We start from the raw sequence: 22,132 nt of genomic DNA, 5'->3' as shown, positions 1-22,132 counted from the left end.
TGGTACATGCCCCCTTTTTTATGATGAAGAATAGATTGTTCATATATAAACTGAATAATAATAAAACAATCCACTATCAAATAGAATTTTACAGTCAAGAATATTTAATTCGTAGTAAATTTAACTATGATTATCAAATCTAGCTCTAAAACCCCCAGACTTCTTTAATATGGATCTGCTCCAACATGAACCTCTAGCTCCCACTTTGCTCTTTATTACGGTTGATATCTAAAGCTTGGGTTGCAACTTGATTCCACCAGTACTTATGGTATAAGAATGATCTCTGGTTGATGCTTGAAAGAGTAGAAGACACAAAACTTCTTAGATCTCAAAAGAGTAGCTTTTCAAGACTTGAAAAACATGCTTTAGGATTTTCTTTATATACTTAGTGAATATGGATTGAAACCCTAAACGTTTGATGGGTTGTTGGCATCTCAATCGGTCGAAGATCAGTCTCGATTGATCGAGCCTGGTAGATTGTGAATTCTTGAACCTGTAACTTGTATGTTCTTGAATTCTAATTTCAAACACTTTGAGCAATATTGTCTAACATGATCTATAGACACTATAATCTATACCTAGACAATTGTTTATGTACACAGTTTGCCAATTTACTAAACATTTAGAACATAACAATTTTTAAGAATCAAACAAAGCTCAATTTAAACATAGGAATAAGGAGACAAAAAGGGATAAATATGAACAATTATGAAAATTCAAATAACACCTAGCAACTAATGACAATTCTTATTGAAGTGTTAGCAAAAGATGTCAGTCCACATGGCAAGAAAGGAGAAAACAAAGGTTCATTTTTACAAATTCTCTAATCGACTTTTTATTATTTATTAATACTTATTAAATAAATGTGTATCATATGTTTTTTTTTTTCCTTAATGCATTGGTTACTAGCTAGTTGATCTAATATTTAGTACAATTTTGCAAATAAATATCATAGTATTTGAATTTTATAGACATAGTGGTTATAATTAACTTATAATTATAGGCATAATTGTTTTGATATAGTTCCACTTCCAGTAAGCATAATTGAGTCTGGTCCTTTTAAAATTTCATAAATCATTACATAGTTTAAAGTTGAACTTCAAAGGGCTGCACTTTATAAATAAAAAAAGAAACCTAATCCGAGTGAGGAGGATTGAAGTATTGAACCACATACACAAACTCTACAAAGGGTATGATGTGTCAACAGGCCTGACGCCCATTGACAATAGAAGACCTTACATATTGGGCTATTTAAGACCCACATTATTTGTGCAAAACTGAGTTTGCGAAACCCACAGTTATATCAAGAAGGCCATAACTTCTTCGCCAAAACTTATGGCCCATAAGTGACAGAGAGATTTTTCTATATTGGTCCATTTATAATGGACACGAGCTTGGGCCCAAATTGATGGACAGGAACATGGTATATATGGCAAAAATGGCCCATTAGCATTAATTTTTGAAATATTTAGCAACAGAGCACTGTTTCAGAAATAATTAGGGAAATATCACTTTTTCCGAAAACGCCGCTATAGGGCCCGAAAACGTCACTATAGGGCTTAAAAAACGCCACTATAGGGTCTCTTGAACCTGTTATGGGGACTTATAAAAAAATTTTTTGCAGGAAAACGCCGCTATAGGGCCCAAAACGTCACTATAGGGATTAAAAACGCCACTATAGGGCCCCTTGAACCTGTTATGGGACTTATAAAATTTTTTTTCAGGAAAACGCCGCTATAGGCCCGAAAAAGTGGTAGATTGCTATATAGTTCGGAAACAGTGTTTCTGAGCAAATTATTTCCAAAATTGATGGTAATGGGCCATTTTTGCCTGGTATATATAGTATATACTGTGTTTTTTATGATCCCAGACAGGCCCAGAATATTCCAGAACCCACTGGAACATAGGGCACTAGTGAAAAACACATAAACTATAAGGGTATCACTGCAAATAAATCATTTCTCTTGGTTTTCTTACCGTTCAAATCAACGGTCCAGATCTCCTCTCAGATTTTGCCCTAATTGTTCTGTCTCTCTTACTCTATATAAACCCCATAAACCCTTTCTCAAACCCTAGACCCCTCTCTCTCTCTCAAAAGATTTTGGCTTCAGAGGATACTCTCTCTTCTTCTCTTGTTCTTCACCGAGTTTGTTTTCTCAAACCCTAAATCTTTCAGTATTTTTGGTTGGTTTTTGCTATGTAAAAGTCAATGTCTGTGCCTGTGATGGTTCTAAATATACTCCGAGAGAGTAATCTCTGTGAAATCAATTTGATCTGAGGCAAAGGCTTCTTATATTGTCATCATTTTCTCTGCAACCAAATAGATCATAAATTTGATTTTTTTCTAAATAGTTGGGTCCAATTCTCTATATTCTTGTAAAGATTGTGTTTTTCGTTATAGATTCTTAGTTTGTACACTATGATTGCAATTTTAGGCACTTTTTTATCAAATGGGTGTCTATTTTTATTTTCATTTGCTTAATTTGGCTCCATGATATATGATTTAGCTAATATTGGGTCTTTGAAACTCGTACTATAAAACCACATTACTTTGATATAGTATTTGGCATTGCAAGTGATGATAAAACAGACAGGGACATCAGCACTCCTTTGGGAGAATGGTGACAAGTCTAATGGGAATCTCTCTGATGCAATACTGTACAAAATAATTCATCATCAAATTTTTAACTTGAAAAATTTTTTATGCTTATTGCTCTAGATTCTAGAATGGTTGCTATGATTAGTGTTTATTTATGTGATTAGTTTTTATATACCAATGGTGAACTGGGTTTCATTGATTTACAAATGTCATACATTTGCCTCCATGAATTATGTAATTGAACTGTTTTTATTTAAAATTTGGTTTGTAACTGAATGGTATGTATTTCCCACATAATGTTTTGAGCAAGTGATGATAAAACAGACAGGGACATCAGTACTCCTTTGGAGATTGTTGACATGTCTAATGGGAATCTCTCTGATGTTCACATATATAGTATTTTTGCTTAATGTAATTGTTTTAAACTTTGTACTAGTTGCCAATGATGCAATTCATTGCACGTATTACCAGATATATGTTAAATGTTGATAAATCTGATTGTCACTACCTCTGAGGCAACTAAAGTTTTGTTCTTTGTGTAAACTTTGTTGGATCATGCATATTGTTAATTCTTAGTATCTTAGCCTATATATTCGTCAATTGGTATCAAACTCTATATTTTATTAAAAAAATTATTTGATATTATACATTACCTAAACCTACGATGGTTTTTTAAATATACTCTGAGCATCAGCTATGAACAGAGTTTCATTTGAGGCATGATGGATTACTATGTAGGTGGTGAATTATGGTGTTGTTATTGACAAGTGTGGTGAGCTTAATCTCTTAGATGTCCCTGAGAAAATCAGTTTCAATTGATGTTCTCTTGGCCTATATACCTCTAGGATCCTATAGAGAAAGAATACGGCTCAAAATCTTGTTGACAAATTTGGTTTTACAGTCTTTGTTTTAGATCACAAAATTTGATTTTTGTAGTCTTACAACTTAAAGGTGTTCATATGCAATTGTTCTGGTTTCCTTTTTATGTTTGTTAGTATATATGTATGTTACAATGTGGGAAGGGGTGGGGGGGATGGGGCTGTAGTGTTTGAATATCGCCAATGAGGATATCATTAACCAATAACCATCTTTCGGGACTGAATGGCTTTTTAAGGCCTTGATGTTATTCTGCAATTCTGAGGCGATATGTTATTTGAAGCATTATAACTTTTTGAAAACTTTAGAGCAATAACTTATGAATAAAAAATTTGTAGAGCATTGAAGTTGTAGTTTTATTTTTGTTTTAAAAGTGAACTGTAAGTCATAATGTGACTGGGGATTTTTACCAGAAATCCCCTTACTTGAATGGAGCAAACTTTTGAGTGTTTGCAAATTCCAAAGTTAATGTCACATAAAAATGCTTGTTGATGTTGATGGTCCTCCTTAGGGAGCTCCTCCATTGATGAGTGGTCTCATATTCCATCGCCTTGTGGAGCAGCGTTGCTGCCTTTACCTCTTGGGACTGGCCATGAGACATACATTATGTTGCAACATTTTGATCTTGATTTTTTCTCATGGTTTATTTTCGTTCTTTTTTTTTCTTTCTTTACAATTTTTATTTTCATTGTTGATGATGATATCATAAACCAAAATACCTATTTAGGGGACTCTGTAAATCATTCTTCAACTCTTTGGCCATATTAGCCTATGATGACCTACATTTTTAGCAATAGGGCTTTGGGTTTTGATTTTTGTCATATTATTATATTTTTGTTTTATTTTTAAAATATAATATACATAAAACTTTTATTCTAAACAACAAGCCTTTATCTCTTAAATTAATAAAAGAATATTTTATTAAAAATATGAATATGTTAAGATTTTTAAATATGTTTACCTTCGTGTAACAGTTTAGTTTATTTTTCATTGAACTTGTATTCTCTAGTTCACGTAGGATTTAATCATTTCGTTAATAAATGGCCGCAGCCTGATGATTGTTACACAAGAACGGAGATTTGAATGGTGCTTTTGTTGAAGTCTTAGCACTTAATTGGGCTCCAGAAGCACCTCATGTGATAAGTTCTTCTATATGGTATATGAGGGCTAAGAAATTGTTTGTTTTTCACTCCGACTTGAATAATTGTGTGCCTGCAATTACATTTTCAAGACGCCCAGACAAAGATTGAGGGGCTGTTTGATATTTTATTTAAACAACAATAACATTTCTTTCTGACGCATTTTATACCATTTAAACACGTATTTCCACAACACTAAAAATTGAACAACAATAATTGAACACTACTGCCAAATGAGCTCTGAGTTTCATTGGTTGATGGTTTTTTAAGAACACCCAATAAATCTGTTCTGAGTTTCACTGGTTGATGGTTTTTTAAGAACACCTAATAAATCTGTTGTGGGTCTGGTCTAAAATGTTAAAAAAAAAAAGTGAAATGGTTAAAGATTAAGTTGAAAAGGTAAAAAGCTTTAATTGTGTAATGCCTAGAAATAGAATGAAGAAAGAAAGATGACTATTTGTTGAATTGGAGTTGGTGCAAAATATTGAATACTCTTATTCATGAAATCAATAGGGTTATAATAAAAGTGTATCAGAAAACACGTTGTCATGAAATCAAATATTCCATTTTCAGACAAAATAAAAAATAAAATTCCTAAGAGGAGAGAGACGCTAATAAACACAAGAAAAAGGAGGATATGGTTTAGGATACTGGATGATCATCTTTATTGGTCTTTGGACTTGTGAAAGTGAAAAAGAACTTGTTGAGGATATAGTTGTAGTTTTATTTTTATTTTAGGGTCTGTTTGAAGTTTAATTATTATTGAAAATTAAAAATTAAAAATATTATAAAAAAATAATTTTTAAATATGTGAGTTTACAAAAATTATACGTAAACGAGCAAAGCTTACTGAAAAACACTACCCAGACTAAGTCTAAAAGTGAATTGTAAGTCATAATGTGACTAGGGATTTTTACCAGAAATCCCTTACTTGAATGGAGCAAACTAATTGAGTGTTTGCAAATTCCAAAGTTAATGTCACATAAAAATGCTTATTGATGTTGATGGTCCTCTCTAGGGAGCTCCTCCATCGATGAGTGGTCTCATATTCCATCGCCTTGTGGAGCAGCGTTGCTGCCTTTACCTCTTGGGACTGGCCATGAGACATACATTTTTTAAATGTTCTTGAATTTTTTTTTTTTTTTGGGGTTTATTTTCGTTCCTCTTTTTTTTCTTTTTCTTTTTTTTTTTCTTTGTTTTTACAAGTTTTATTTTTATTATAATAAAAGTGTATCAGAAAACACCTAACCATGAAATCAAATATTCCATTTTCAGACAAAATAAAAATAAATAAATAAATTCCTAAGAGAAGAGAGACATTCGTGTACACAAGAAAAAGGAGGATATGGTTTAGGATACTGGATGATCATCATAAATGGTCTTGGACTTGTGAAAAAGAACCTTTGGAGGCTATGCCAAAACTTCAGAATGTGCTTCCTCGTCTTTACTCCCTATTTCCGATAAAGGAGCTAAGATGCCATGTCCTCTTGGGCTTCGTTGAAACTTGAAACCTGTTTTGTTTTTTTTTGGTCCTTAATCAAACCTAAAGGCCTTCTAGAATCTTTACTCTCATAAGTCTCGTTGGCGTAGGCAAACAATTTGGTCCACTGAACGAGTTCTCTCATGCACTACCTCCAGGTTGTTCTGAGCCCCCTTCAAAAGCTCCTCAGTCGGCATCTCTTGGGCCTTGACCTCCCTCATCCAAGCCTTGAGCTCAACTGCCTCTTGTGCTTCATCAAAGTCCAAAAGTAAGAAGATGAGATGATAGTGCAAATTCATTTTGTGCTTTTAACTCAACTCAACGGAAGAACATTTGATTTAATATGAAAATTTATTACTATATGAATAAATCTGTTACACTCCCAAACTATAGGATTTAAAAAAAAAATTCTAAAATTAATTAGCAAAATAGCAACAATCATCGTTGTCCATGTTGAAGGGGGTATTGTCATATAGATTCTGTTTAACTAGTTGCTAACCCGCGCGATGCACGGGATAGTTAAACAAAATTTATACACATTGACTTTTATTGGTACAATCATTTGAAAATAATTCTAACTAATACCCAAATGTAAGAGACACATTGATTTACTATTTAAAGTAGCCTTTTGAAGAATTTACACATATTGTGCAACTGAGCCTTAATTTCTCATCAACAATAAAAACATGGAAATTCAAAATATGGAAAGAAAATAAAAATTACAACAATTAATTTCATTATCTTTCATGTTATACTTTGTAATTGTATGGAATTAAGTCAACTCAATTTAAGTAGTTGTAATAAAATTGGCTTCTACTATTCTCTATTCTATAGAGATACGAACATATTGGATTTCTCAAACAATTACCGGTATTGTAATAAAATGATTTATTATTAAAAATAAGAAACAAAGAAAATCTGTCTATAGCATAAGAAACACAATATACTAAAATTAAAGAGATAAAATTTTTGAAGGACAAAATATTATAAATAATTTTAGAAACAGATTATACACTTAAAAGGGTTAGTAATTTATAGCACTTACCTCCCATTATTAGTATACAGACACCAAGTGCGGTCGTCGTAACCCTTTGAAAGAACCTTCCCCAATTGGACCTTATAAAAATAAAAAATAAAAACACCTAATTAACAAAATTGATCCAAAAGGGTCTAAAAAGCACACAAAATCAATTCAAAAAACAAAAATATGAGACAAAGTAATTACTTTCCGCTGCCAATGAAATCGTCTTTTGTATTGCTGTACTAAATTGCAACATTTATCTCTCTAAGGCTTTCAATTAACGAAAACACAAACTTCTCTTGGAATACTGGAGTATTATGACCATCTATACACACACACACACAAAAAAAACAAAATCAGCATAACTCACTATTACTCTATATAAGCCTCAAAAATATAAAGAGAAATTAAAGGGGTTGAATTTTTACGTTTGGAGAGAGAGAGTTTGCAGAAACTGTGATTTTATATTTCTTAACTTGAGAGAGGGGTAAGGTTTTATAATTTTTTTTTTTTTTTAAATATTGTTTTTATTTTTATTTTTATTTTTTAAATATTGTGCTGATGTGGAAAATTGTGGTGCTAGCAGAGGTTTCGGTTATATATATATATATATATAAATTGTGCTGACGTGAAAAATTGTGGTATCAGCAGAGACTTCGGTTTTATATATATAGATTAAGGGATGGACCTACTAGGTATATTTTATGTTTTTAATAGTTGGGCCCCTCTCTCCCAAGACCTTGGCCCCCATTAGCCAGTCTCGCCCAAACAACCCAGGCCCAGCCCAAACCAAAAAAAATTAAAAACCCATTAACCCACACTATATACAAACTGAATTCAAAAAAAAAAAAATAGAGAAGTCGAGAGAGAGATCGAGAGACCGAAACTGGAGAGAATAAAGACAGCCCAACTCATATAAATCCTCAACCTAAAAAATAATAAATTTATTAGATATTTTATCTTGACTTCTTAAAAAAATTTTGAACACCCTACTTTGAACATCTTGGGAAAAAAATCATCTTTAGCTTACTTTGGAGATGACTGGAGAAGATATTTCAACAGATTAAAGATCTGCATTTGTGAGCCTTTGACTCTTCTAATTTTTTTCCTAATCTGTTTGTCTCCTTTATGTCTTAATCTCTGGCGTCCTAAGTCTCCTAACTCACTAAGTTTGGTTTGTTTGCTCTTGCTTGTTTTCTTCTTTACTTAGTGATAAATTGCTCCAGGAATTACAACCATAATCCATGTGTATGGATTAGATTTACAACCATGGTCCACGTGTTTTAGTTTCAGTAGTTTGCTCTCTCTTTTTTCTTCTTTTGTTTCTCTTTTATTTTACCACCACACATGTGTATGGTATAGTAGGATAGGTACGACTTTTCTTTCTTTTTTTTTGGCTAGAAGGTATGACTTTTCTTGATTCTTCTTTTCTTGATTTTTGTTAAATTAATTATATTATTATATAACATATTAACAATATATATAAATATAATAAGCTACTTTTAAAAGAGATAAAAATATATAATATAAAAAATAAAACACTAAAATGTGCAAATCATTTTTTGATTAGATTTTTTTTAATGCATTTAATTTCAAGAATTGTTTGTCTACTTTGCAACTTTAACTTATTAGTATTTTTTTTTTTTTATATGATAGTTATTAAGTACTTAATGGATAATAATTTAGTTTTGAATATAATCCCATAAGCAAGTTAAAAACTATTTGATCTATTCATGATGATTTTTCTAAAAATAATACTATACTTTTGGATTCTAACGTTGAGTTATAAAATAATTAACTTATATATTGAATGGTATTTACACTATACTTTAGACTATTATATAAATTACAAATATAACATATATATATATATATATATATATATACAAATCTCGTTTTCATTTGGTGCCCCCAAAGACAAGTTCAAGTTACGTCTTTGCTACGATTTCATTCACATAACTTAAATTTTTTAATGACCACTTTAAAAATATTTTTAGAATCGTCACTGGCTATATGGATGCTTATTTGAATTTCTTTTTTGCTTATACTCCGGGCCCCCTGAACTTGAAATCCTGGGTCTATCTCTTATTTAATTAGACGTTTTGAGGGTTTAAAAGAGTCTCTATTTTACAATCACAATTCTTTGTAATTTTTTTACAAATGCTTATTTTAAATTCAAAACATAATTTTCCAACCGTTTATACAAACACACTCATATACTTCTTCAAGGATGTGTTTGAGATTTATGTATATAAATTTCTCCTCTTTTTTTTTTTTCTCTCCCAATTAAATTAGTTTATATATATTAAAATAAAAAAAAATAAAAAACTAAGAACACGGGGATAGTAATAGTTCCACTATATCTTATTTCATTTTATGATTTAAAAATGAGTGTTCTAAAACAAAAAAGAACACCTACTGAAAATTCGCTTGTTTAATGGTGTGTTCTCAAAACCAAAAAAAAAAAAAAAAAAGGAGAGAGAGAGAGAGAATAAATGGTGTGCATTTTCCTTTTTACCAATTTCCTGCCTTTCTCATTAAGTCTTAAGATTGAGGCTAAAAAATTTCCGGATTATTGGTTTTTACTTTTTATTTCTGTTGGGTCACAAGACTCCCAACTTGATTGTCTCACTCTCATCTACACAATTGCACGCTAAATACACTGTCTGTACACTACCAGAAACAAAATTATTCATATAATTCATTGAACCCAAATACCCAATAAGACATATTTGCAATTGGAACATACTGGAAAATAATTCAAGATGAAACAACTTTACCCATTGCGTTCAGGTTGTAAATCTTATCTGGGTTTGCCTTTGCCACCTGTCTATTATAATAATAATAAAAAAGTGATAAAAAAGATTGGGACATTTGGCCACCTTCCACATATCTTAATAATCAAGATTCACATCATTTATGTGGAGCCCAATTTGGCTAAGAATTAAAACCATCCACGTAGGCGACAGAGCATCCTGAATAATTTTAAAAACTTTGCTTAATTGGTGCATCTTGGACCCATTTTTTTCTGAGGAAAATGAGTGCTCATCACATGCGTCGGTCTCACGGTGTCAATAAACTATAGGCCTTGTTATTCAGCAAAAAAAAAAAACCATTGGCCTTGTTGACAATGTTAACATTATTTTTGCTCTTGTGGGGACTATTGTTAATGTTAGGTACTGGATTTGGATATTTATATTAAATTATTGATATTCCCAATTTTTTTTTTAACATTATAGTTTTGACTTTTGAACATGTTTTTTTTGGTGTCGGGACTTTCACTCCTTCTTTCACAGGTCATTTATTTATTTTTTGTCTGGTTGCCACGTGCTTACTTTTTGTTTAGATGATAATCAATTCCATGTTTAGATGATAACCAAAATGTGATTTTTTTAATATTATTTTTTTTGTTGTTGTTTGTGGTCATGGTGCAAGATTTTTGTGAATTTGAAGACGAAAAGGTTGAACAGGCTGACTTTTTTCGAAGAAGATTAAGTCAGTCTTACAACCTCTAGTCTTTTGGTGAGTGGCGGTCGTGAAAAATATGTTTCTCTATAATCATTCTTGTTTTTTTGGTAAAGACATTTTAAGAAGATAATATAATCACAAAATAAATAAATTTTGTGGAGAAGGATTTCAAAATTATAGGATTTGGCTGTCCTGAAATAAATATGTGAAAATAGTCATGATTTAGATATAATTTCATTATATTCAGTTATTTATCTATTTATTTATTATTATTTTTAAATAGTTACAACAATGGGCTAGGAAAATTTTAAACATTAATTCTTATAATAAAGTATAATAAATTGTGCCATTATCAAAACTACAAGATCTTTTTGTCTTTACACTATACATCATGTTCTTATAATAACAAAATGCAAGTAGATGAAACTGTCATGTTGTATCTGATGTATATCTTGTTCTAAGTTAAATGATATGATCTATTGACCTCGTGTTTGCTAAGAAATAAGACACAAACTTGTCCTTAAGGAAGGTGATAAGGAAGGTGATATATATAATATAGTAATCTAATTCTATACCGGATGTTAAAATTTGGAAATTTCACCAAAGTCCATTATTCATGTCTTACACAAACCCATATATATATATATATATATATATATAGATAGATAGAGAGATAGAGAGATAGATGAGTTTAAGTTACACTTTTTTCAAACTATTAGATTTAAATAGATCTAACGTTCAAAAAGGCTATTCATTAATGCTGATATTCTGATTAGGATCTCATTTATTATCCATTATTTATAACATTCCATACTTATCTCTAAATCCAAAATTTCTCTGTAATAGCTTTATCATCTAAGATACTTTTTTTTTTTTTTTTTTTTTGAGAAAGATCTAAGATACAATCTAATTTCTCAGTAACAATTTTATCATCTAAGATACAATCTGATTATCATGATCAACTCAACTTCTCACCAAGGATAAGGATAGACTTCTCCTTATCTCTATCTTGTGTATTTGAATCCTTAACACACCGCCACAGCCGGTAGCAAAAATAATATTAGAAAATATCATGTTTAATTAAGAGGACATCCACTTTCGATAGGAACATATATCCTAAAAATTTTCATCATTTTCAATTGTATCTTAACAATAACTTTGATTCTTGTTGTGAACTATGCTTGGAGTGATGCTTCTATATCCTCCGTTACTGTACATAGAGTACATCCATCCCCAGTATTTTACATACGAGTGTTCCCCAAATCGCACAAATCGCAAAAACCACACCAAAACCGCCCACAAAATAACATAACCGCACCGTACCGCAAGTAACAATAAACCACACCACACTGCACCCTCTCTATATGTTAATATATATATATATATATATATTTTTTTTAATATTAAATATATTATTAATAGTTTAATAACCCTAACAAGTGTTGACTAGAAAAGTCAACCCAAAATAAAGAAAAACTAGCTAAATAATTTAAAACACTTGGCCAAAAAAAAAAGGGAAAAATAAGTTTTTGGATGGGTAGGAAATGCCTAAAATTTGAAAAATATACCAACTTCAAACCTCATCTTATACATAGCACCGCACATGTGATCACAAAAATGAGGTGCGATGCGGTTATGATTTTGGTTAAACTCTAAACCGCACCGCACTGCACCGCATATGTGACCGCAAAAATAAGGTGCAGTGCAGTTATGATTTTAGCTAAACCACACTGCATATTGCGGTGCTAAAAATGGCTCAAAACCGTACCGCACAGCACCGCGAACACCCATTTTTACATATACCAGAAAACTAGGCTTGTTTTTTTGGTAAAGACATTTTAAGAAGATAATATAATCACAAAATAAATAAATTTTGTAGAGAAGGATTTCAAAATTACAGGATTTGGCTGTCATGAAATAAATATGTGAAAATAGTCATGTCTTAGATATAATTTCATTATATTCAGTTATTTATCTATTTATTTATTATTATTTTTAAATAGTTACAACAATGGGCTAGGAAAATTTTAAACATTAATTCTTATAATAAAATATAATAAATTGTGCCATTATCAACTACAAGATTCTTTTTGTCTTTACACTATACATCATGTTCTTATAATAACAAAATGCAAGTAGATGAAACTGTCATGTTGTATCTGATGTATATCTTGTTCTAAGTTAAATGATATGATCTATTTACCTCGTGTTTGCTAAGAAATAAGACACAAACTTGTCCTTAAGGAAGGTGATATATATATATATATAGATGAGTTTAAGTTACACATTTTTTAAACTATTGGATTTAAATAGATCTAACATTCAAAAAAGCTATTTATTAATGCTGATATTTTGATTAGGATCTCATTTATTATCCATTATTTATAACATTCCATACTTATCTCTAAATCCAAAATTTCTCTGTAACAACTTTATCTTCTAAGATACATTTTTTTTTTTGAGAAAGATCTAAGATACAATCTAATTTCTCTGTAACAATTTTATCATCTAAGATACAATTTGATTATTATGATCAACTCAACTTCTCACCAAGGATAAGGATAGACTTCTCCTTATCTCTATCTTGGTATTTGAATCCTTAACACACCACCACAGGTTGGGAAGCCGGTAGCAAAAATAATATTAGAAAATATCATGTTTAATTAACAGGACATGCACTTTCGAGAGGAACATATATCCTAAAAATTTTCATCATTTTCAATTGTATCTTAACAATAACTTTGATTCTTGTTGTGAACTAGGCTTGGAGTGATGCTTCTATATCCTCCGTTACTGTAAGTAGAGTACATCCATCCCCAGTATTTTACATACGAGTGTTCACCAAATTGCATAAACCGCACAAATTGCAAAATCCGCACCAAAACCGCCCACAAAATAACATAACCGCACCGCAAGTAACAATACATCGCACCGCACCCTCTCTATATGTTAATATATTTATTTATTTTTAATATTAAATATATTATTAATAGTTTAATAACCCTAGTTTTCAAAAAAGAAAAAAAAAAGTTTAATAACCCTAACAAGTGTTGACTAGAAGAGCCAACCAAAAATAAAGAATAACTAACTAAATAATTTAAAACACTTGGCCAAAAAAAAAAGGGAAAAATTAGTTTTTGGATGGGTAGGAAATGCCCAAAATTTGAAAAATATACCAACTTCAAACCTCATCTTTTACATAGCACCGCACATGTGATCGCAAAAATGAGGTGCAGTGCGGTTATGATTTTGGTTAAACTCTAAACTACACCGCACATATGACCGCAAAAATAAGGTGCGGTGCAGTTATGATTTTAGCTAAATCACACCACAAATTGCGGTGCTAAAAATGGCTCAAAACTGCACCGCACCGCGAACACCCATTTTTACATATACCAGAAAACTAGGCTTGTTTTTTTGGTAAAGACATTTTAAGAAGATAATATAATCACAAAATAAATAAATTTTGTAGAGAAGGATTTCAAAATTACAGGATTTGGCTGTCATGAAATAAATATGTGAAAATAGTCATGTCTTAGATATAATTTCATTATATTCAGTTATTTATTTATTTATTATTATTTTTAAATAGTTACAACAATGGGCTAGGAAAAATTTAAACATTAATTCTTAAAATAAAATATAATAAATTGTGCCATTATCAACTACAAGATTCTTTTTGTCTTTACACTATACATCATGTTCTTATAATAACATAACAAAATGCAAGTAGATGAAACTATGTCCTGTTGTATCTGATGTATATCTTGTTCTAAGTTAAATTAAATGATCTATTTACCTCGTGTTTGCTAAGAAATAAGACATAAACTTGTCCTTAAGGAAGGTGATATATATAATATAGTAATCTAATTCTATACCAGATGTTGAAATTTGGATATTTCACCAAAGTCCATTATTCATGTCTTTCACAAACCCATATATATATATATATATATATATGCAAATTGATTCTTAGGGTTCATCACATTGCTATAACAGAGTACAGGGGAAAAAAATATTTGACTATTTTATCATCTTCTTGGCAGCTAAATTGGACAAAAGGTGATATTTTCCTTTAAGGTCATTCACAAAAATAACTGCTCTTTCAATTACGTGCAATGTGTTATAAAATAACAAACAACTCAATACCAAGATGTTTAAGTCACACATGATATAACTTATGACAATTTACTTAATTTAATAACATTTTATTAAATATATTTTTAAAGAATTTTGCTGATGAATTTTGTATTCTGCTTGCATTTTTCATGCTTGCAAAATATAAAGTTTATGACAAAATATATAATTCAATATGGAAAATTTTAAAAATTTTAAAATATTAAATTATATAAAATTAACTTGTTCAATAAATAAAAATAATTTATAATATTAACAAAGGTTATATTTTGTGTAGTTTGATCTAATTGTCTATTTATCTATATTAAAGTATGCATACCAAGCTCTTTGGATTATTAAACTAAGAGTAATGCTTTAGACAAATGTTGTGTGTAGTATAATTTATCGTATACTTCTTTAAAAGTTATCATGACTTTTTATTTAAGTTTATGGTGTGAATTTGTATTAAAAACTCTTTTCATCTTTCTTGTGTACATGTGTGTTTGTTTCTCAAAAAAAAATAATACTAGAGACACAATATTTTTATAATATTTTCACAATAAATTTTAGGTAGAGAACTCTAAGTAAAAAAAATAATGCCACTGCTGAGGAAATCGGTAACAAATTGTCATCTAGTGAAAAATATTATGAAGTTTCAACTTTATTGATGGAAATTAAAGAAAATGCAAATGATGAATGATAAAAAAGATAAATATTTAAATTTGGAAAGAGTGCAGTGCTGTTAGCTCCACAATCTACTTAACTAAAAACAATGATTTCTATACAAGAAAAAAAAAATCCTAAGTCCAGCTAGATCCCATGTCATTTGAGATCTAAAGGCATTATCCAAATCCTCTTTTCAAAGCTAAAAACAGGAAGTTTCATTAGATGCCTCCGCATCTGGCCATACAACTTGGAAGTAAAAGTACTATCCTTGATCCAATTAGATAGCTCGATTCTGACAACACTCTGCTCAAGAACCATTAAATCTCTTAGGGGTTTTTTTTTTTTTTTTTTTTTTTTTTTTTTTTTTTTTTTTAATATGTAATACATTATACTAATCTCGCAACTCGAATTATTTCCTTTTTTAATCCCTCAAACACTTTGTACGTTAAGGAAAGCCATAAAATCTCAAGTTTGAGTCTTGAAATTAGACTCTGTTACAAAAATTTTATGAAGAAAGGACCATACAATTATACATATACAAAATAGGATATTGGTTTCTTTTACATCTATAAAAAAAATAAATAGTTAAATTACTAATGAGTTCCTGCAAATATTATTAATTTACACCCTTAACTGTTTATTGTGTCAATTTCATTCATTAAATTTCATAATAAATCAGTTTCATCTTTGCATCTCCATCTCCATTAAAACTCCTTATGGTATTATTATTATTTATTTTTTTTTATACAAGATAGAATTTCTATTTTAGCCTAATCTAAGTATAAATGTGTGTGAAGCTCCCTTCTGAAGACTTGAACCCCGGCTCTTACCCCCCACACCCTACAAGTATTTATACTTGTGGAGTGATTACCACACCAAGGGTGCGCAGTGGTGTAAACTCCTTATGGTATTATATTATGAGAGGTGCTACATCCACAACATTTTTACAACATTTTCACAACAAATCATAAGTGATTAGTTGTTATAGGTTCAAATTTGAACCTAACACTAAGATTACTTTTTTGCACCAATAATAACAACCAGTAACAACCTGTCACTTAAGATTTGTTGTAAAAATATTGTAGACATATCAGTTCTCTTACATTATTTGACAAATGTGGCATATTTCATGCTCATTTATTAACCATTTTTATTCATATCACTGTTAAAATTTTAATGAATACAATAATCTAGAATAAAATTGTCTTCATTTAGAAAGTTGAACAAATTAATTAATGCAATCACTAATTGAAGGATCGAATCAAACTCTACATCATAATAAGATGACTAATTAAAAATTAGTTTTTTTTTTTTTTTTTTTTTGCTAAAATGCAAAATTGATCTTCTAACTTTCACTTTTTATCATTTTAGTCCTTTTAAGTTTCAGTTTTATCATTTCAGTCTTCTAAGTTTCAAATTTTGTCAATTCAGTTCTCTGTTAGGACTCTGTTAACTGCTACCATCTACTAACCAAAACAACACCGTTTTGGATTTTTTTTTAATTACCAAAAAAAAAAAATGAAAATGTTAATTACCCAAAAAAAAAATTAATTAATTAGGGGAAAGATGTCGTTCTCTAAGAATTGAGAAAGCAAAACAAACACACAAAATTAATCAAATTTAATCAAAACCCATTTCACAATTTGCCTGGAAGAACCATAAATGTAATCTTTAGTAATACCTTGATTGTGATCTCTGACTTCATGGGCTTACTACCACCCAACAAAATCAAAGAAAAGAAAGTGAAGAGAATGAGAAACCCAAGCACAAAAGCAAGTACAAGCAACGACAAAGAAGACCCTTTACATGCTCTTCATCTTCAAGAAGTCCTTCTTCAATCACATCACACTGGTCCTTCCATGGCTTCTGACCTCTTCTTCCTCTCCCTATCTCGATCTCTCAATCTTTCTCTTTCCCCATCTTTCTTTCTTGGTTTCTCCCTCAGTCCCTGAATTTTTTTCTTAGAGAAATCGGTTTCATGATTTGATGCTAGGTATTGTATTGGTGGGTGGGGGTGGGGTTTTTTTGTATTGTTTTTCAGTTGGCAATCCCTTAAGTTTTTTTTTTTTTTTTTTTTTTTTGTAATTAAGAAATTTAATAAAAAAAAAATAGTCCAAAACGGTGTCGTTTTAGTTATAGTTAGTAGATGACAGCAGTTAACAGAGTTCTAACGGATGATTGAATTGACAAAATTTGAAATTTAGAGAACTGAAATAACAAAACTAAAACTTAAAAGACTAAAATGACAAAAAACGAAAATTAAAAGATCAATTTTAAATTTTAGCATTTTTTTATTAAAAAAAATTGTTCAATCAATTTAATCTTTCCACAGTCACACCCCCTATTATTTAATTGAGACAAGAGATTTGAATTGGTTCTCATTAAAATTGAGAACATGTTATGCTACTTAGTTATAACTTATAAGGTTCTTGATATTAACTTTGACGATTTCATGGACTAAATAATCTAAAAATTGGGTCAATCATATGTTGATTGTGAAATTAGTGATAAATTTTGCAACGAGGAAAAGTCGCTGCCTTGACTCCCTAGGCACACCAAAGAATAAAATTCAAGGGTAAGAAATTAATTTTTTAAATTTATTGTCTACAAATATCATTTTAATTTGAGGTAATTGAAGCTCTTAGCTATCTAGTATCCACCCATTTTATAGAATCCTTTGTAACATTAATACTCCCTCCGTCCCACTTTGTTTATCCTCTTATCCCATTTTGAGATGTCCCAAAATATTGTCCTATTTCTAAAAATAAAAGTCATTAATTTATTAATGTTTCTATTATACCTCTATTTTATTAATAATTTAATTTTTTGATCAATTTATTTAAAGGTAGTTTTAAAAATTTATACATTTTTAAAAGATAGACAAGGTAATAAATAATATTTCTTTAAAAAGTTTAAAATGGAACGGAGAGAGAGTACTAGCCTATACATTTTTGCCATAAATATCCTAATTTGAAACCAAAACTATTATTTCTCCAAAAAACAATTTAAAAAAAAAAAAAACCAAAACTATTAATATCCATATCAACACTCCAAATATTCAACGTTGAAATCCATTAATTTTGGATGGTACAATGGACATCATAAACTAATCTCAAGTTAAGGTTTGGGAATTTAAAATAGACATTACAAATGATCCAATAATTTAGAGTGAATAATTATAGATTATAAACCCTAATATGTTTATATATTTTTCTTGCAAATACAGAAGGCAGGAAAGGGAATAGTAGTATAGAACCCCAACCTCTTTGAATGATTCAAAATAATTTGAAAAGTTCATAAATAATTCAATGGCTTCTTGGATAGATTTAAGAATAAGTTGCCTTAATTAAAAGACATACAAAATTATATTTCCAAAAATCAGACAAAATATGAATCATGGTGGATCTGTATAAACTTCTACAGCAGATCACAATATCAAATCCGACTTACAGATTAACCAAACCGGCAGGGCTCAACTAAAAAAACCAGAAGCCCGCTTAAGGAAAACCCAACAATATATGTACAACTAAAAAGCAATAAGCAACACTCTCAAAAATATGGAGTTGCTTTACTCCATAGCTAATCTCTATAATAACCTTTATATTTGATTTCTTCAACAAAGCATCTCCTTCTTGAGTTCCATCTTATTGCCTGCTTTGCTTAGAACACCAGACAAATCTATGCTTTTCATAACCAAATCCTTCATACTTTCTTCCTTGGTGGATGGCAATGAAAACCCTTTTGAAATTTGACCAATTGATGCTAAATTCATTAGCTCAGATTCATCTAGACCTTTTGCCGGGCCAAGACTACATCTTTCAGTCCCATACTTTGCCAAAGCATCTTTGAATTTCTTGATCTGTAATACAATAAATTTAGACTTAGAATTTGGATACAAATAACCACTTTAAAGTTATGAGAATTTAAGAAATACTAAAAAGTTTGTTCAATGAAAAACTTACAGTGGCGTTGGTGCAGCTGAAACTACATAGACGACCCTCTGCACCCCTATAGAACCTAAAGAATGGTAGGACATGAATTCGGAGACTGTAACACATAGCTTTGAGCTCATCATGGTTAACTTTAAGAATAATTGCATTTGGGTTCAATTCAGCAAGCTGACAAATCTGACAAAGAAGAATCCAAATTCAAAGTTTAATAATCAAAATAGAGTAATATAAATTTGTGATGGGCTTGTTAAATAAAAAAGTATGTGATAAATTTCTTAACTTGAATACAATTCAGAAATCAAATATACCTTAGGATGCAGAGTTTTGCAACCTCCACAAAAAGGTGAATAGAAGTCAACTATGACCAATCTATCACCAGCATTAAGCAAGGAATCCACAAGTTCATTAGCCGAATGAATCTCCACCATGTTGGGTTTAAGAGTCTTCTCCCACCATCTCAAACTTCGGCTTACACAGATTGATGCTTGTGCCTGAAATCATATATTGAAAATTAGTTCCCAGAATGGAATAATGACCAAAGCTTTCACCAAAATATAAAGCAGGAAAAGGCAAAGCATTGACATACATGAGGAGGGGAGAAATTTCTTGGTGATTTAAGACTCCAACCTCCTAAACCCTTTAGATCTGAAACAGGGAGGGGTTTTCCCATAAACTCAACACCTAGCATAGGTAAAGCTCTTGATTTTGAGTCCCTACGTTGTACGGAGACAAGAGAGGGACAAAACCCTATGGATTTTGAGCCAACAATAGTCCCATTCAAACAGTATAAACAACTCTTCATCGAACAAGCCATCATAGCAGTGTTAAATCCAAGGCCTTTTTGGGGGCTTATAGAATGAAACAAAGAAAACCCACTTCACAGTTCACCTTTAGGATCAAACAGCAACCTTTTTGAATCAAAAGTGGTTGGTGGGATACAGAAAGTTCAAGGCAAGAAAAAGCCACAGGAAACTCTTAAAACAGAAAAGCAACAAAGACCTACTTCGAATTTTCAAGCAATAGTGCAAGATTTGAGAAGAAAATGTTCTCCTTTTGACCAATATTCGCAGTTTTGAAGAGAGAGAGAGAGAGAGAGAGAAGTTTGTTTGTCCTTTGAAATTCAAAGCTCAAAAGTTGAAGAAGAGGGAAGTGGGTTTATAAAGAAAAAGAGAGAAATAGGGATCTTTTTGATTTTTGGAATTCACTTTATCCAATTTGTTACGATAATAATTTAATAAATTTTGTGTTTTTTTTTTTTGGATAAGTATTTTTTTCACTGAATTTGAGCAGTGTCTGACGTGTATGTTGACTGTTTTGAGTTTGTTTTATCTAAGAATCGGATTGCGTCGTCGGCCATGTTTTCTTATATTAATATTATCGAGATATGTTTAGAACTACCCATGTTGTCCCATTAAACGGCTAAACCGCGTGGCTGACTGTGTTTCGCATCTCCGAAGTGTGGATAAGGCCCCACTTTCTTCGCTAAAATAAATTTTCTTTTTCTTGTTTTGATTAGGTGTTTCCAGATTTCATTTCCCTTCTATTTTCTTTTTCACCAAAAAAAAGAAAAGACAAACTTTTTTTTTTTGAGTTTTTGGGAACAAATATTTTTGAAAAGATAAACTTGGTTGTAAACTCCACCGAAAGAATTAAGGAAAGATTTTGCTGTATACTAGTGCGCAATAATCACTGTATAATGTGATATGTGGCTGCACGAGCAGCACGACATGTATTCAAGGGCCTACTTAATCATGATTCATATGTATGACATGATCATTGGCTACGACTCCACTCCAAAAAAAATTAAAGTAACTACCTATTATAAAATTTTAATAGTCAGATGACAATTTTTTTATATATATTTAATATGTGTAGTGGGCCTTTTTTTGGTTAAAGTGGGCTGGACTGTCTCCTGCGGTACTGGGCCTACGTATTTTGAGTATGGAAGTTGAGACTGGTCCAACTGCAATTCAGTTTGGTCCGGTTTGTGCACAAAATATGCATCGTCTGCCAGAAGCACACTTATGACAGGCAAAACAGTTTCAGATGGGTTGCGGCAGGCAGATATGATAATAACAAGATAAAATAAAGTACTTTGAGATCTTTATTAAGGTAAACAGATAATCCCTACTTAAGAAAAAATAATCACAGTTTAATAACAATTATTTTATAAGAAAAGTAAGGTAAACAAGTGGGTAGTATATGAGTTGATTGAGAGAGGAAAATAAATCAGATTAAATCTGATCCGCAAGACCAAAACCAGAGAGGGAAGAACGCTTCTTCTCAAAGAGAATAATCTCTCAAGGAGATCCTGCTATGAAAATTAATCACTTTGAGGGAAGCGGACCTGAATGGTTGGTACATAAGAACCCCCTTTGTTTCCGACAGAGAGCAAGATTTTGAGAGGGAGAGAGGGAATCAACCTTATTGATGCACGCCTGCCGTTCTAACTCTCTATCTTTTTCTTTCCTTCTCTTCTAATATTCCCCTTTCTTCTCCTTTTTCTTTCTACTTCTTTTTCTTAATACTTGTTTTCTATTTCTTAGTTTTTCAAATTTCTAATATTGTGGTGCTTGCCGCCCTGCTTTCCTGTACACGGCAATGACCTCCTTATAGTGTCTATTGTGATCAGATTTCACTATTTTAACCCTTAACCACATTTGTCTAGTTTAGATGTACCTGCCGACCACCACTGGTCCATCTGTGTGCCACTCCCCATCACCAAACAAAAGAAAGCTATTTTGTTTGTTTGTCTGTCGTGACACCCTTTCCTGCTATGGTGTGGGTGTCTTCTCTCTCTCTATCCCTCATGGCATG

At 30.9% G+C, this 22,132-nt stretch overlaps 1 protein-coding gene and 5 non-coding genes across 6 annotated transcripts; 5 read left to right on the top strand and 1 right to left on the bottom strand.

The window, feature by feature from the left end:
* The first annotated feature begins 2,212 nt into the window (after nt 1-2,212).
* LOC115966173 lies at nt 2,213-2,286 on the top strand. The gene has a single exon (XR_004086359.1). It is a non-coding gene; the product is annotated as a small nucleolar RNA Z267 (small nucleolar RNA).
* A 282-nt stretch (nt 2,287-2,568) lies between these two features.
* On the top strand, nt 2,569-2,655 carry LOC115966174. The gene has a single exon (XR_004086360.1). It is a non-coding gene; the product is annotated as a small nucleolar RNA R44/J54/Z268 family (small nucleolar RNA).
* Nucleotides 2,656-2,901: 246 nt separating this feature from the next.
* Nucleotides 2,902-2,987, top strand: LOC115966175. Its single transcript, XR_004086361.1, has one exon. It is a non-coding gene; the product is annotated as a small nucleolar RNA R44/J54/Z268 family (small nucleolar RNA).
* Nucleotides 2,988-3,036: 49 nt separating this feature from the next.
* Nucleotides 3,037-3,117, top strand: LOC115966131. The gene has a single exon (XR_004086320.1). It is a non-coding gene; the product is annotated as a small nucleolar RNA snoR122 (small nucleolar RNA).
* Nucleotides 3,118-3,654: 537 nt separating this feature from the next.
* On the top strand, nt 3,655-3,744 carry LOC115966137. Its single transcript, XR_004086326.1, has one exon. It is a non-coding gene; the product is annotated as a small nucleolar RNA SNORD96 family (small nucleolar RNA).
* Nucleotides 3,745-18,666: 14,922 nt separating this feature from the next.
* Nucleotides 18,667-20,491, bottom strand: LOC115963736 (thioredoxin-like 1-2, chloroplastic). The gene is made up of 4 exons (XM_031082874.1): nt 19,902-20,491; nt 19,624-19,806; nt 19,328-19,492; nt 18,667-19,224 (listed from the first exon to the last, which is right to left on the bottom strand). Exons 1-4 carry the CDS (start codon nt 20,130-20,132, stop codon nt 18,979-18,981), a joined length of 825 nt encoding a protein of 274 aa, XP_030938734.1. The 5' UTR covers nt 20,133-20,491; the 3' UTR covers nt 18,667-18,978.
* Nucleotides 20,492-22,132: the final 1,641 nt, after the last annotated feature.

This window comes from Quercus lobata, chromosome 10 (assembly GCF_001633185.2).
Source record: "Quercus lobata isolate SW786 chromosome 10, ValleyOak3.0 Primary Assembly, whole genome shotgun sequence".
NCBI lineage: Eukaryota > Viridiplantae > Streptophyta > Magnoliopsida > Fagales > Fagaceae > Quercus > Quercus lobata.
This window is presented reverse-complemented; position numbering and strand designations above follow the sequence as displayed.

Excerpts from the sequence above, each read along its gene's own strand:
- LOC115963736 (XM_031082874.1), bottom strand. The coding sequence starts at position 20,132 with ATGATGGCTTGTTCGATGAAGAGTTGTTTATACTGTTTGAATGGGACT. Across the intron at positions 19,807-19,901 it reads GAAATTTCTCCCCTCCTCAT|GCACAAGCATCAATCTGTGT; the intron begins GTATGTCAATGC and ends ATATGATTTCAG. Across the intron at positions 19,225-19,327 it reads TCAGCTGCACCAACGCCACT|ATCAAGAAATTCAAAGATGC; the intron begins GTAAGTTTTTCA and ends ATTGTATTACAG.